The 16388-nt window shown below is 39.3% G+C and overlaps 1 protein-coding gene across 6 annotated transcripts in view; it reads left to right on the forward strand.

Moving 5' to 3' along the window:
* Positions 1–10978, forward strand: part of sbf1.S (SET binding factor 1 S homeolog) — an 87203-nt gene extending 76225 nt beyond the window's left edge. For all 6 annotated transcript variants that reach the window (XM_041588407.1, XM_041588411.1, XM_041588408.1 and 3 more), the window contains 11 exons: positions 205–381; positions 2922–3023; positions 3547–3732; positions 4658–4784; positions 5081–5211; positions 5327–5554; positions 5780–5887; positions 6106–6320; positions 7297–7384; positions 7960–8091; positions 8217–10978. In XM_041588407.1, the coding sequence (XP_041444341.1) occupies positions 205–381; positions 2922–3023; positions 3547–3732; positions 4658–4784; positions 5081–5211; positions 5327–5554; positions 5780–5887; positions 6106–6320; positions 7297–7384; positions 7960–8091; positions 8217–8315 (1593 nt within the window). In that variant the 3' untranslated portion in view covers positions 8316–10978. The remainder of the gene's footprint in view (positions 1–204; positions 382–2921; positions 3024–3546; positions 3733–4657; positions 4785–5080; positions 5212–5326; positions 5555–5779; positions 5888–6105; positions 6321–7296; positions 7385–7959; positions 8092–8216) is intronic.
* Positions 10979–16388: the final 5410 nt, after the last annotated feature.

Raw genomic sequence — 16388 nt, forward strand, 5'->3', positions numbered from 1 at the left:
TATGAACTAAAGTAGTGTTTCTGAAGCAAACACATCAGTTTTACTGCCACAGTAAATGAAATCATCACTTTCATTATTTTCAAGAGATGCCAGTAGGTACATTTGTACGTCTTTTGTGTTCTCAGTTTATTTTTGATGTATCTTATAAATCTCTATGTGTAACAACTGGTTGGCTGTGTGCTGAGAAATCTGACTTCTGCTTAGGGAGTGAAACAAGACCCTTTGCAGCAGTGGGAACTTGTCCCTATCGAGCTGTTTGATGTCAGACAAGTGAAGGGCAGTTTTAAGAAGCTGATGAAGGCCTGCGTGCCAAGTGCCCCATCTACTGACCCCAGCCAATCATACCTGCGCACCTTGGAAGATTCAGAATGGCTGGTGCAGGTCAGTTTGAAATTCTATATTACATTGATTTAACAGAACACTACCATGGTGGTTTGTGAAGTGATTATTTTATTATATACTGTTTTAGTTAAATGCATTTGTAGTAGAACCATGCTTTTATGTTTTCCCGGGGACTGTAAAAATCAACATAAATTCCAGGAAACGGTAAAATGCAGGTATAAGCAAACAATTACCTCTGCTGGACCATGAACAATTGCCATAGTTTCCAGGAAGCAATAATTTCTGGTTATATAAAAGCAGGGTTCTACTGTGTATTTGTATGCAATGTTAATATCCTAGGTTCATTCAGCCACTAGGTGGAGCTTACAGTAAACATTATAACAGTAAAGAGACTTGAGTGCTAAAATCTTTGGCACATTTGAAGTAATTCCATTTTGCAGACATCCCTGAAATATTCTCATTAAGCATTCTTTTTTTTTGTAATATATTCTTTATTTTCATTTTGCATAGTTGCACATATGTACAAAACAAATAAAAAATAACATCTAGACATCAGAAGCACGATAGGTGATTAATGGCAACATAAAGGGCAAAAAATATCACAATAGCAAATTTAAACTGACTTGTTTCCCTTTAGTGTATACCGCATAAACCTTGAATCATAAACATAAACAAATTACAAACTAAGGAAAAACAAACGGGCGAAGCAGATATGAATTGAACACTTCCAATGACTTTCTTTTCAGAATTAGAGGAAGAGAGAGAGAGAGATAGCGAACCTTAGCTAGGTATAGAGTAGGTCACAACCTATCTGGAGAGGATAAGGGTTCCTTTCACTTTACTGCCATTTACAAACTGGCAGGTGCCGGATTTAAGTATATGTATTCAGAGGACCCATGCTGACCACATGATCACATAGGGGTCTTGAGTATTATTAGAGTTGGATAGTAATTCATACATACACATAATAGCAAATGCGCGGTCTTGACCTCTTGGTCCGCTATTATTGGGCATTGCATTGGAGGGTTATTTCTTATTGCGTTGAGGAGATGTTCTTTGGGGAGAGGAGGTAGCCCTGAAGTGTCCCATTGGAAAGTTTGAATGGGTCTGACAGTATACCATTTACCCTGATTCTGGCTATATGTGTGGTATATAAAACCATGGCTTTAGCTACGAATGTCTCTCCCAAACCTGCCTGCAGTATTGATGCCCTGAGGAAGGCCCAACTCACCCTGTTTAATGCCTTTTCTGCATCAATGAGAGGAGGGGGACCTGAATTGTTTCTGCTGGACATGATGAATAAGCATAAAGGCTATTGGCTAGCATTTTTTCGTAGAGCTTGGTATCGCCATTTAAAAGTGAAATAGGTCATTCAGCCTTCTTATTTTTTATAACCACAAGTACAGAAAGGGACGAATGCTTTCAGTTGCTTACAAATAAATTAATATTACCACTGAAAATATGTGACTAATGTAATTTGGAAAATTGCTTAGATTTACATTTTGATTCACTGGGCAAAACTTTATTTTTGGGTTTACATCTCCATTAAGGTGAAGACACGTGGAGCTATGAGTAGCAGCTACTTGTTGTGGTTACAAAATGCCAAAAAATATCCTGCCATAGACAATACTGAGAACTGCCTTTACTAAAACACATGTAGTGTCTTAGCTAAGCCAAATATCACTATTGTCTAATTTGTAGCCATGACAGACTTAAAGATACAGTAACACTAAGATTTTTTTATTATAAAATCCGGCACAACCTTGTTTGTTTGTAAAGCTTTATCAGAAAATACCATCATAAGATGCATCTTCTGACTGAACTTCCTTTCAAAATAAGGCAATAGGGTCACATTTTTTCCTGAAGATGTAGTGTGCATGGGTCTAAGCCTCCTTTAAGGGTGGTGGCAGATGGGGAGTTAAGTCGCCCTTTGACAAATCTTTTCTACGGCGGGGGACTAATCTACCAAAATGCCTTCCCGCCGGCAACAATACGAATCGCCAGTGAGATGGCATATGAATTGCTTCGGACAACTTAGAAAATCCGAAGAGATTCCTATGCCATCTCGCTGGCGATTCGCATTCTTGCCAGTGGGAAGGCATTTTGGTGGATTAGTTGCCCACAGTAGAGAAGATTTGTCGCTGGGCAACTAATCTCCCAGTGTTCTTTGTGTAAACGGAAAGGCTGACCTTGATGAGAGGAGGGGTTCTTCATCTGTGAAAGATTCATGGCACTAAGGACCGGAAGTTAATGAGGGAGCATGCATGCAGAGGTTAGTGAGCTTCAAAACATGGTAGACAGTGATAAAGGAGCCATTGAAAAGCGGCAACGTATCCCTACACCATCAAAATGCTGGTAATCACCATTTAGCAATGTTTATTGGCTCTGCTGTGGTATATTAAGAATATGGGAATGAGGGTCAGGAAAGGTGTTACTTTCCCTTTAAGGTCTGAGCATGACCTGAGGGAGGCTATGGTGGAGGGATGCAGATAAAAAAAAAAACCTTGCTGCTTAAATTAAAAAAAAAAAAGTTTTTCTTTTAAACTTTAACTTTTCTGATATTCTCTCTCCATATTCAGCTGCACAAGCTTTTGCAGGTCTCTGTGCTGGTTGTGGAATTACTAGACAGTGGATCCTCTGTTCTGGTTGGACTCGAAGACGGGTGGGATCTCACTACCCAGGTGAGAAAAAGCTTTCATCTGTCTGACTGTATCTTTTAATTTGGGAAATGTTTATGGGAAATGCAAGTCAATGGATTGCTATTTGTTTCACTGTGTATTTGCAATGGTTTATTATTTTTATCCTTTTATAATGTTATAAAAGTCAGTATTGTATAGCTTTGCCATGTAATTTGCCAGGATTTATAGCTATATCATATTTGTATCCCACCATTTCTCTTACTCAGAAATGGATTTGATTTGGTTGTGTTTTTTCAAGGTATAAAGGTTAGGTTAGCCAAAGCTTTTAAGATTCATCAAAGATACAAAAGATTCGGTTTGACAAGCATATACTAAAATAATGCATAGTTGTTTTCCGAATCCAGTATCCGCTTAGCCCCCGGTGAACAAGAGTACTCTGCAGTGCAGATTGTAACATCACACAATGAGGATAAATCATTTTTGTTGCATAATGTAATTAGAAATTAGAAGCTGTACTTTTTACAAAGGTAGGCAGAGATGTAATTTACCATATGAACTATTCCAGGTTGTGTCACTGGTCCAGCTGCTTTCTGACCCATACTATAGAACAATTGAGGGATTCCGGTTACTTGTGGAAAAGGAGTGGCTCTCGTTTGGTCACAAATTTAGCCACCGCGGGGCCCACACAGCAGCAAGTCAAAGCAATGGCTTCACACCTGTCTTCCTACAGTTTTTGGACTGTGTGCATCAGGTGAGTTGAAGTCATATTATACACGCATGTTGTGCAAACTGTTAGTTTAATATTTAACTGTTTCTGGAAAAATGGCATAAAAACATACATAGGTATATGGAACTAGTTCTCTTAAAGGGATACTGTCATGGGAAAAAACATTTTTTTCAAAATAAATCAGTTAATAGTGCTGCTCCAGCAGAATTCTGCGCTGAAATTCATTTCTCAAAAGAGCAAACAGATTTTTTTATATTCAATTTTGAAATCTGACATGGGGCTAGACATATTGTCAATTTCCCAGCTGCCCCAAGTCATGTGACTTGTGCTCTGATAAACTTCAATCACTCTTTACTGCTGTACTGCAAGTTGGAGTGATATCACCCCTTCCCTTTTCCCCCCCAGTAGCCAAACAAAAGAACAATGGGAAGGTAACCAGATAACAGCTCCCTAACACAAGATAACAGCTGCCTGGTACATCTAAGAACAACACTCAATAGTAGAAACCCATGTCCCACTGAGACACATTCAGTTACATTGAGAAGCAAAAACAGCAGTCTGCCAGAAAGCATTTCTCTCCTAAAGTGCAGGCACAAGTCACATGACCAGGGGCAGCTGGGAAATTGACAAAATGTCTAGCCCCATGTCAGATTTCAAAATTAAATATAAAAAAATCTGTTTGCTCTTTTGAGAAATGGATTTCAGTGCAGAATTCTGCTGGAGCAGCACTATTAACTGATTCATTTTGAAAAAAAAAATTTTTCCCATGACAGTATCCCTTTAATGTAAAGGTTTGTCTTGCCATTGGCCAGTTTATATGAACATTAAAGTTTCAGTAGCAATTGGAAAACCCCCCTATGTCATTTTATTTTCTTTAAATAAGCATTAAATCTTTACTAAAAATCTTCACTAAAACATTTACCATTTTTTTCCTTCTTCCTGCAAACAGATCCATCTTCAGTTTCCCTCTGAATTTGAATTCAGTCAGTTCTACCTGAAGTTTTTGGCATATCACTATGTGTCAAACAGATTTCGCACTTTCCTCTTGGACTCTGACTGCGAAAGAATAGAGAAAGGTAAATAGCTGCCATAGACAGGAAGGAAATGGTACAGTCTCAGGGGTGAATTAACCCCTATATGTTCAGTTGCTCTTACAAATGTGTTTCTCTTCATTCCCACTTGATTGCTGTCAGCTGTAGTAGTTCTATATATTCTGATGTGCAAAGTTCTGACAGGGAATGGTCATAACTGGCTGATATCCTGCACAGTAAGCCCAGGGAAAAGGGTATTCTGCACCAAATTATTTTTAGAGGCAGTCTGAAAGGTTTTTACAGTGATAATTTACCTTGTAAAAACCCATTTTACATCTTAGGTGTTCTCTATGAAGAGAAAGGGGACCGTCGCAGTCCCCACATCTGCCGCTCAGTCTGGGAGTGTATGGAGCGCCTGCACAAGAAGAATCCTGTGTTCTATAATTACATGTTCAGTCCAGAGGATGGTGAGGTGAGATGTCCATTGTATGTTGTGGTTAAAGTTTACCAGCTTGACCAATATGAAGTTTCTCAGCAGTGTGACCATGATGTGAAGTTATGTAAAGCGATGCACTGTTGTTCCATAGGTTCTGCGGCCATACAGCTCCATTTGGGCTCTTCGTGTGTGGGATTATTACACCCATGAAGCACTGAGTGAGGGCCCCTCGTATGACTGGGAGTTGCTTCAAGGACCCCAACACGAGGAGCCAGAAAGAAATGACAGCTCTGCACCACAGACTAAGCGCAAGATCATTTGGCCATCTTATAATTCACCGGCACGCGTGGAGCCAGATGCCATCACCCGGCTGTTAGAGGTCAGACACTGGGCTGCAAAATAAAAGCTATATTGTGGTGTTCACATGGGATACAGCACTAGAGAACTATAAAAAAATGATAGTGCACTAATTCTAAATAACCCTGGTCTAAGCTCTTCATTCTACTATGTACAAAGAATAATGGGAAGTGTGTTTAGAATATATTCAGCAAACTCCAGCAGTTTTCTCTGTATCTTTGTTTTTATCATGTTTATTTATTTACAGGAATTGCATAGTCTAGAAATGGACCTTGGCCAGGTTCCAGAGCGGTGGAAGGACACATGGGATAAAATAAAAGCTGCTCACAGAATAGAAGCTAGACATGAAAGCCGTGTAAGTGAAACAAATGTATGATATGTTGGCACTACCTGCTTTTAATTAGCTTCTGCCATATATGTATTAAAACAAGTTGCAGAAAGCAATGATGATATAATGTAATAACACAATACTTTTCCCAAATGTATATGGTATGGACAGTCAAGAAATAGGAAAGCTGTCTAATATGAAATGTTTGCAGTAAATTTACTGTTTTCACACTATATCTCTCACAGAAATCTAGTGCTCTATTGATCTCATCAAGTGTTTCCTCCCATCGCCACTCACTTGGTGTGTACCTTCAGGAGAGTGGTGTTGGCTCCACACTAAACTTGAGCTTGGAAAGTGGACAAAACACATCAAGCACACCCAGTAGTGCTGGAAAACTGGGTGCACGGAACAGCACCAGCACTTTATACAGTCAGTTTAACACTGCAGAGAGAGAGAACAGGTAAATGGCAAGTAGTGTGATATATGTAAGCCATAATGCACAATAGATAAATATAGTGAATCAAGAGAAAAAGTTGCACAACACAACTCAGAACAGTATAATATAATTAGCAGACAAGATAACAGTATAGCTGCACCTATGTAAGAGCATAAGAGAGAGTCAAGTGTGAGTTTATTGTCATTTCATCCATATACGTTTGTACAGTACACAGTGAAACAACACAACGTTCCTCTAGGACTATGGTGCTACACAACACAACATAGATGTAACGGACAACAGTCAAAAAGTGCAAGTGCAAAAATATGCAACTCCTGCAAGACAGGACAGCATAGTGCAGGGACAGGACAATACAGTGCACACTCAGCAGATGTAATATGTTAAGTAAATAATGCTAAACGTCAGACATGATGGGTGTATCATTGTGACATGACAGTAGCAAGACAGTGGCTGTGTAACTTTGTGGTATATAGTAAGGTCAGATGGAGTATGTGTGTAAGAGAGATCTGTCCGGTCCCTGAGTATTTAGGAGCCTTATGGCTTGGGGGAAGAAACTGTTACACAGTCTGGTAGTGAGGCCCTAATGCTTCCGTACCATTTTCCAGATGGCAGGAGTGTGAACAGTGAGTGTGAGCGGTGTGTTGGATCAGCCACAATGCTGGTGGCTTTACGGATGCAGCAAAGGTGTAAATGTGGAAGGAAGAGAGACACACATTCTGGTGATAGATATTCCACATAGGCAGGGGAGAGTGCAGGGAAATTTTTTTTGAAATATAATACAGCAAGGCCAGGAATGCCAGTTGATAAAGCAGTGTTAAAGGAGGAGAGGGAAATAAAAGGGAAGGCTTAACAATGTGGTAATATTTGTGGTCATAATGCCTCACCTCGGGTAGAGCACAACTGGTTACTCAGCTGGAAATATCATTCATGTTGCGCAAAATTCAGAAATGTAATATTCCTTTGTTTTGTTACACTGTAGGTCATATGAAGGGACTCTCTTTAAAAGAGGTGCATTTATGAAGCCCTGGAAACCCCGGTGGTTTGTGTTGGACAAGACAAAACATCAGGTGACAAAATTACATCTTTTTCTTTGTGTCAAGATAGTCATACACAGGCTGACATTGGCTGACGGCTAATCCATTCCTGGCAAAAGTTCATTGGCCGATTGAATTAATCCAAGCATGCATGGCCAGCTTTACTGTAACAGATGTGTCTCTGCTTCCTTACCTGTTTTGTTGAACTCTATTTATCTGTAGACATGCCCTTCTTTTCATATTCTCATGCTTCATGAAGAGATTTCCTTCCTAAGACACGTTATTAAAATCTCAACAAATATTGTGAATATTTAGCAATGCCTCCTTACCCCTTTAAAACTGGGCTCATATTAAACCCAAATGCTGCATGGATAATTATCAGTTAAGTTAGATTCTTGGCTGCCCAGAAACTACTACAGTCTACATATTCGCTAATCAGCCATGCAGGATCTTGATTTTTTGAATATGGAATTTTAAACAGGTGTGGCACCAGACCTAATTTTTTGAGTTAACCATGAGCTGTGGTCCCAATTAATTGTTTCCATTTATACTGCTGTTTTCCTTTGGCCTTTTCCCCTCTTCATAATTTTATTTTTTTTTCTGATTAGCTTCGATACTATGAGAGCCGTACAGACACCGAATGTAAAGGGTTGATTGACTTGGCTGAAGTTGAAGTGATAACACCAGGCAATCCAACATTAGGAGCTCCCAAAACTGTGGATGAAAGAGCTTTTTTTGATGTAAGTTTGTTCTTTTTTTATTATTATTATATGCCAAATATATCCTTTTTATGATTCTCTACGATGCCCACTATGTACATCACTCTCTAGCTCATCGTTTTTCTATCCAATTTTATCTTCTCCAGGTAAAGACGACACGGCGAGTATATAACCTCTGTGCTACAGACCCTCTGTTGGCTCAGCAGTGGATAGACCGAATCCAGAGCTGCCTGTCAGATGCGTGAGGTCTCCCAAATATAATTCTCATGTCTGGCAGGGACGCCCAGTGGTACCATGAAGGAGCTATGACACAGGGGCACTGAATACTGTCAGCTGTGATGAGTGGCTGTTGCCCAGAACCTTAAGGGCCCCTACCGAACAAGAGTAAAGCCAGAGTAAATCTAATGGTTTGATATAACCATCATTAAAATAAAAGGGTGATAGCTACCCCAGAGCTCTATAGATTCCCTAAGTGAAGGAAATCAAGGATGCTGTGGTGCCTGCAGAGAAAACGGCATCCCTTAAAGTAACATCTCCAAATTCTGTATTAGAGGAAACTCAGTATTCCCATGAAAACATTTGTCACCCTCAGAATACAGACTGGTGCAGACTCTGACCAGATTATAATAAAACTGTATTCACTGTAATTAGGTCCCACTCCCCCAGTTGGGCCCTCACACATTCTTGGAATATTCTGCAATTCTTTCAGTAAGCCATTATTTTGCTTTAATGAACATTTTGTAATAATATACACTCATACAGAGTGAAGTGGTGAGGGGGAAGGGCTTGTCACCTTTTCTCCCATGTTAGAGAGTAACGAGTTATATATTAAACAACAGCAGGGCAAAGTAGGAGTGAATACAGAACCAACTCACTTTCTACATTCAGTGTTTACAAATATGTGAAATGTTTCACAAGTGCAGATATTTGTTAGATTTTAGTAGATAAGTTTCAGCCATTTTATTTAAAAGCGTAGATCATGAGCATCCACCGTGTTATAACTTCAGAACTAGTAGAGTAGTGAGACTGTACATATGCACAGCACCTGGGGGTTTGGGGATCTTCCAATCAGCTTCACATGTCTGGTGGAAGATTATGAAGAATTGGATTCTTTCTCGCTCTCACCCTCTCATTCTTAAAGGAAAATAGGTGAAAACCACTATGGATTTTATGACATGTACTGTCATCGTATTTTATTATCATGTAGCACCTTCCCTGAATGCAGACTCAAAGGCCAACTGGGCAGACATTTCTGAAAAGCATCACTTATAAATCTTTAGCAACGCATCATTACTGTCATTGAATCTTTGATGCATTGTGGACCTCAGCTGTCGGCATCAGCTGGGAAACTAACCAGATAAACAACATCTTCTATTGGATACCAGTAGAACTGCATTATTTGTACCGTGCACCTCAATGGAAAAGTGTTTCCAGAGTGCAGTTATACTGGCCACACCAGTTTATATATATTGCAGGGAATTAACAAGAAACCACAATAACTGTATTTAACTATTTGCCCATTGTACTACAATTAATTATTATTGTATATTGTTGTATATAAAAGGATGCACCAAAGCAGCACGAGTCTGAGGAGAAATATGGTCAGTCTGGTGGAATGGAAAGCCTGATAAGCCCTTTAATACCTGAGAGCTGGATTAATAAGTCATTTCTTGAAAACCACCTGGGTCGTTATTGCACAAGTTAGAGTTAAAGGTTTGTCCACTTATTTCAACTGAATCTGACAATGGAAGCCTTTCTATTTCCACTCTGCTATCTTTGGGCATGTATAAAACAACTGAATATGGCAAAGTCCAAGACTAAAATGCTACACTTATTGATGGTGAACATGAAATGATGAACTGTTTAGTCCAGGTCTTGCACATAGTCCAGGTCTTAAGCACATGCTGACGGTACATCTTGCCCTGTCTTCAGGGAAATTCATTTCAGATATATGATCAGGCCTTAGGCTAATGACACAAAGGGTGTTTACTAGCCAGCAGTGACTTGCCAGAGAACATTGTACCTCCTCCCATTCACAGTGACTAGCAGGCTTTCCATTGGGCAGAGACAGGGCTGTTTTTTGGTGTTTCTCTGCTTGCTGGAATAAACACCCTGTGGGCCATTAGCCTTAGACTGAGCTTGTCAGCTCTTCTGAGTTTCCCAGCCATTGTCTGTAAAACCGCCTTGATAACCTAAAGTTGTATTTATATGTACAGTATTTTAATTATCTATATTTTTTACCGTGACTGAACCATAGTGTTACAGGGCCTTAGACAATGCCAGGAAGATTTATTTTGCACTGCTGTATGCTGACTGGCTTCCAGACTCTCCACCTGTCTGGGTACGTTTGAACGGTGAATGTAAAATAATGAGCAGGTTTTGTTTTGCCATGAACATCTGTTGTTTGAGAGACATGAGTGAGAATTATCTTTGGGGTGGGAGCTGTGTTACCTGTTGAGCTGGCACTGGCGGGGGTCGCTGATCTGCATTTCATATCCAACTACTCCTGCAATGCATTGCCTGGTATCTCATTAGAAAAAAGATTGTATTCAACAATATAGAAATGTCAAAGATCATGAACATGATCACTGGAACCAATTTGTTCAGCTTTGTGCATACACTTGCTTGCTTTAAAAATATCCCCTCTCTCTTGTTTTGAAAGGACTGATCAGCAAAACATTCCTACTCCACAGCCCCAAGGATGTCTATTGTTTGCTCAGTGCTGCCATTTTAAAGTTGGACACCCTTTGTACATAATCCTAAATCTCAGGCTTGAAGGTTCCTGATTTTGTAGAATACATTGGTTCTTGTACAATGTGTCAAACCTACAGTCCTTGAGTTGTGCCTAGATATATAAAAGAGGAACGTATCCAGAGACATCAAATAAAGTAACAAATGTTTAATAAGATGCACAGTTTGTTTGTATTCTCATAACCGTCTGATTAAAGTGCTGACTTTTGTGCCAGTCTGAGTCACTTGTACAGAAACTTCCAACAAGAAGATGTTGATACAGAATGATGAGATGTGGCACCTTTCACTGTCTGTACAGGCAGCCAAACTTGCTTCCTGAAAGGAATGTCATTATTTACAGTTGTGTTCAGAATAATAGCAGTATATTTCTACATGGCAAATAATTTACTAGTAGGTTCAGTAATAGTAAAGCAACAGTCATGACATGCATGCTGCTGATTCTGTGTAATTGAATCGTTAATTGAGGCTTGTTCCAAATAATAGCAGTGTTCAGAATAATAATTTGTTCCAAATAATAGCAGTGTGGGGTTCAATTAGTGAGATCATTCATTCTGTGAAAAACAGGTGTCAATTAAGGCCCTTATTTAAGGAAGGAAGGCAACAAATGTTGTGCATGCTGGTTATAGTGCATTTCTCTCTGAAAATCTGAGTAAAATGACTCATTCCAGACATTGTTCAGAAAAACAGAGTACTTTGATTAAAAAGTTGATTGGAGAGGAGAAACATATAAAGAAGTGCAGAAATGATAGGCTGCTCAGCTAAAATGGTCTCAAATGCTTTTTAATGGAAAGCAAAAAAGAAAATAGAAATTGATCATTTAAATGGATAGAAGAATAGCCAAAATGGCAAAGACTCAGCCAATGATCATCTCCAGGAAGATCAAAGAAGGTGTAAAGTTACCTATGAGTACTGTTACAATTAGAAGACACCTATGTGAAGCTAAACTATAGGCAAGAAGCCCCTGCAAAAGTCCTATAGTTAAAAAAAAAAAAAAAGACATGCTGAAGAGATTACAATTTGCCAAAGAACACATTGACTGGTTCTGTGTGGAGGGAGCACGATGTGAGAACTGGTCGCCTTTTCGCCATTTTACAGAGAGTCATGGAGAAAGGCTATTTTGACATTTTTTTGAAAAAAACAGCTAGGTAATTTATATCAATGTATTAGGGTATGGCTATTATTTTAGCATTTGGAATGGAATTTTTAGATAAAAATTTTTGGTGTTACTGGTCCTTTAAATAAAAATACACAAAGCATAGATGTCATGTAGTAAGCAGCTATGGTGCTTGAATTGTGCAATTTCCACCAGTCATTAAAGGGCACCTATCACAGCCAAAATCAAACACAAATTAACAATCTGACCAATACAAGATAAACACGTTTCAAACTACATATATAGTTTTTTCAAAAATAACTGCAGGTTTTAAAAAATCCCTTACTTTGTCAAATCTTTCACTGAGGGAGGCCATACTGAGACTATAACAGAGACTATAATTTGCAAATTTCAGGAGCATGCTCAGATTGTAACACTACTTTGAGTATTCTACCCAGAATGCCTTGTTTTAGTAAACTCCTCCACTAGAAGTTTCAGGAGATTTCCCTATCTTGTCCCCTGCTGGTGATGTCATTATGCAAATGAAGGGCACACACTAACATCCAGCAGGTGGCAGCACTACTGAACAGCAGCTAACACACAGGTTTGGCTGATTTGAAAATAGCTTAGAAGGGTTGATAAGCAACAAGGCATTTCAACTGAGCATGTGCGAGATTTCAGAGCTGCAGTTGGCTGGGAAGATATAGGTAGGAGGAGCCAGTGAAATCCAAGATGTCTGCCTCAGCTAGAACTGCAGAGGAGATAGGGGAGATCTTGCAGAAGGAATAGTGAGCTGATGATTTACATTATACAAACAATTCTAACTGTTTTAAAAATTGGATTTATTGAACTTTCACATAGTGTTTTTACTTAGTAAATGATTTTAGTTATGATTGGTGCCATTTAAGTTTACACAGGTTTGGCAGAATTTCTAAAATGTTAGCAAGAATACTGGTCAGCTGTGCCTGACCTTTAGTAAACATAATGGTTATTATTAACATGAATTTATCAAAACCCTAACATATTCCACAGCACTATACAATAAATGGGTGTACACATTAACCATACAAGAAAACATACAAAAACAACCAATTCAAGAGGTAAAGAGGGTCCTGTCCATAAAAGCTTAGAATCCAAAAATACTTGAAAACCCACAGACTGCCCAGATCAACCGTTTGCATTTCCTTAAAGGAAAACTAAAGCCTAACTAAAGAAGTAGCTACAAATATTGTACATTATGTTTTGTGCTTCTGTATCAGCCCAATGCAACCACAGCCCATTAGCAGTAAAGATCTTTATCTCCAAAGACGCCCCAGTAGCTCCCCATCTTCTTTTCTGCTGATTCACTGCACATGCTCTGTGCTGCTGTCACTTACTGAGCTTAGGGATCGAAAATCAAAATATAAAGAAAATCGCTAACCACTTTTTCTGCTTAATTTGTGACTACCCCACTGAGCATGCGAGTGTTGCAGACAATTTCCAAGATGGTGACCCCCCTGTGACAAGTCTAAAGTCCTGGATCATTGCTGCTATTGACAAGCTGAAACTTTTGGCTGGTGCAATAAGTTCTGTATATAAATATGGAATTTTTAGCCATATTAATTTTTAGAGTTTAGTTCTCCTTTAATTGTGTGGGCTGATAATATACACTCATGTTGAGACACACACACAAAAGTAGTTAAATGTAAAAAAAAAAACATAAAAATAATATAACAAGATATCCAAAGATATGAAAATGCCAGTCAGTACTGTTAAAACTCCAATCAAGAAGAAGAAACTTAGGGATTCTGTCAGTTAAACCAAGAAAGTTTTCAGACACAACTGCCAGGGAAATTTTGGATGTAAAGAAAAAAAAAACCCACATGCAATTTCTACTGATATATAGGCTTCACTGAAAGAAAGTGGATTGAGCAAAGTTTCCACATCTCAATAAGCAGATACTGTGACATCGCATCTCCTCAGAGGGGATTCAAGAGTTTTTGAGTCTTTTGCTCCTCTTCACTTCTGCATGCAAATAAAATGCAGAGGTAAAATAAAATATAGTTAAATATAAAGAAGAAATAAGGAGAGAAAAGAATGCTGGGAGAGAAGTAGAAAAAATAGAAAAGTGTTAAACAGAAAGAAGATTGAGGCATCAGAGAGGATTATAGAGAAAAGGAGAGAAGAAGAAACAAAAAGAGAAAATGAAGGTATTAAACAACAGCAGATTAAGAAATAGTGAGAGAATGATATATATGAAATAATCTTGGGTAATATAGAATATGACGGGATTGTGCTATGTTATAACACAAACTACACAGAAAAGGTGCTGTGTTTGCAGACGCTGAATTGACAGCCAAGAAAAGTCATTCACAATTTTCAGTTTGGGGTCCCTACAGGTCACGTAAATCTATGCATACTGGGCATTACACTGTGCATGAGAAGGAAATACCAAAAAGGAAATGGCAAAATGGCTTTGCTATAAAGTGGGTGAAACCAGAAAGTATTGGCGCATGAGGCTTTTTATAACAATGGGTGTGACTTATGGTTATGGGACGGGCTTGTTTTAATACGCTCACCACACAGAGCATCACTCCAATTTAAGCACTGCTTGTATGAATATGGGAATATAGGCTGCAAGGCAGACTTGCTAAAAAAATACACAAATCCCACAAAACAGCTCCTAGAGAAGCCTCAATACCTCTGTAACAAAGTCATTTGGAATATTAAAATCACAATTTGTCAATTTCCCAGCTGCCCCTGGTCATGTGACTTGTGCCTGCACTTTAGGAGAGAAATGCTTTCTGGCAGGCTGCTGTTTTTCCTTCTCAATGTAACTGAATGTGTCTCAGTGGGACATGGGTTTTTACTATTGAGTGTTGTTCTTAGATCTACCAGACAGCTGTTATCTTGTGTTAGGGAGCTGTTATCTGGTTACCTTCCCATTGTTCTTTTGTTTGGCTGCTGGGGGGAAAAAGGGAGGGGGGTGATATCACTCTGACTTGCAGTACAGCAGTAAAGAGTGATTGAAGTTTATCAGAGCACAAGCCACATGACTTGGGGCAGCTGGGAAATTGACAAAATGTCTAGCCCCATGTCAGATTTCAAAATTGAATATAAAAAAAATCTGTTTGCTCTTTTGAGAAATGGATTTCAGTGCAGAATTCTGCTGGAGCAGTACTATTAATTGATTCATTTTCCATGACAGTATCCCTTTAAGGAAGGAAGGCAGCAAATGTTGTGCATTCTGGATATAATACATTTCTCTCTGAAAATGGGTTGCTCCAGTCATTGATCAGAATGACAGAGTACTTTGATTAAAAAGTTGATTGGAGAGGGGAAAACATATAAAGAGGTGCAGAAAATAATAGGATGCTGAGCTAAAATGATCTCAAATGCAACCAAAACCTGAAAGACGTGGAACAGAAAACTACCATTGGAATGGATGGAATAGCCGAAATGGCAAAGACTCGGCCAATGATCAGCTTCAGGAAGATCAAAGAAGGTGTAAAGTTACCTGTGAGTTTTGTTACCATTAGAAGACGCCTATGTAAAGCCAAGCTGTTGGCAAGAAGCCCCAGAAAAGTCCTATTTTGTGGATTGGCGAAAGCTAGATTGTTCTTTTTGTGTCTAGGGACTGCAGACAGTTTGTCAGACGACCCAAAACACTGAATTGAAGCCACAGTACAGTGTGAAGACAGTAAAGCCTGGTGGCACAAGCATCATGATATGGGGATGTTTCTCATACTATGGTGTTGGGCCTATTTATCACATACCACTCTCCACGACCTTCACTCTTTTCTGCTGCAGCCACTGAAGTGTTTTATATCACTGTGCACAACTTCCAGGCTGATAAATGAAATACATTTTCTAACAATTGTAATTTTAATATTCCAAATGAATATTGTGATTCATTTCAAGCTCCCCTTGAAGGTCCAACCTTGAGCAGTCCAACAGCTTAAGGAAGTGCAACACTGGGGTGTCTGGGCTGCTATCTGGAGCTTCACCTCCTCTAAATGCCCTCACTTTCTCCTTGTGGCTGCTATGGGGGGGGGGGGGTGAGTGGAGCGCTGGCACCCACAGTTCTTAGCAGGTCTGGGTCAGTGAGGGATGCAGGGCCCACCCCAACCCTGGTTTAGGGATCACTAGAGTATGGCCATCTTTACTCCAATCACACTCTGGCCTGTGCAATGGGAAACGATTCATCAGATTTCTTTGCATCTGTAATAGAGGGATTTTGATCTGACCAAGTAGGAAGAAGGTTGGTGGTAGAGTCCTGCGCGGAACCAATTTTGTAAGACCCGACCACATATTTACCCACTTTGATCTGCTACCCGGACCCGCAGCTACCTTATCCACAACCCGCCGACCACCATCAAACAGGAAGTGATGGTGCTGCAAACATGAAGTGACATCAAAAGTGGCAGAGCCAGAAACAAGTTTTCTAAACCTTTAAAAGGAGTAAAATATAGACAATATTACATAAGATAAGAAA

Source organism: Xenopus laevis, chromosome 3S (assembly GCF_017654675.1).
Source record: "Xenopus laevis strain J_2021 chromosome 3S, Xenopus_laevis_v10.1, whole genome shotgun sequence".
Lineage (NCBI taxonomy): Eukaryota > Metazoa > Chordata > Amphibia > Anura > Pipidae > Xenopus > Xenopus laevis.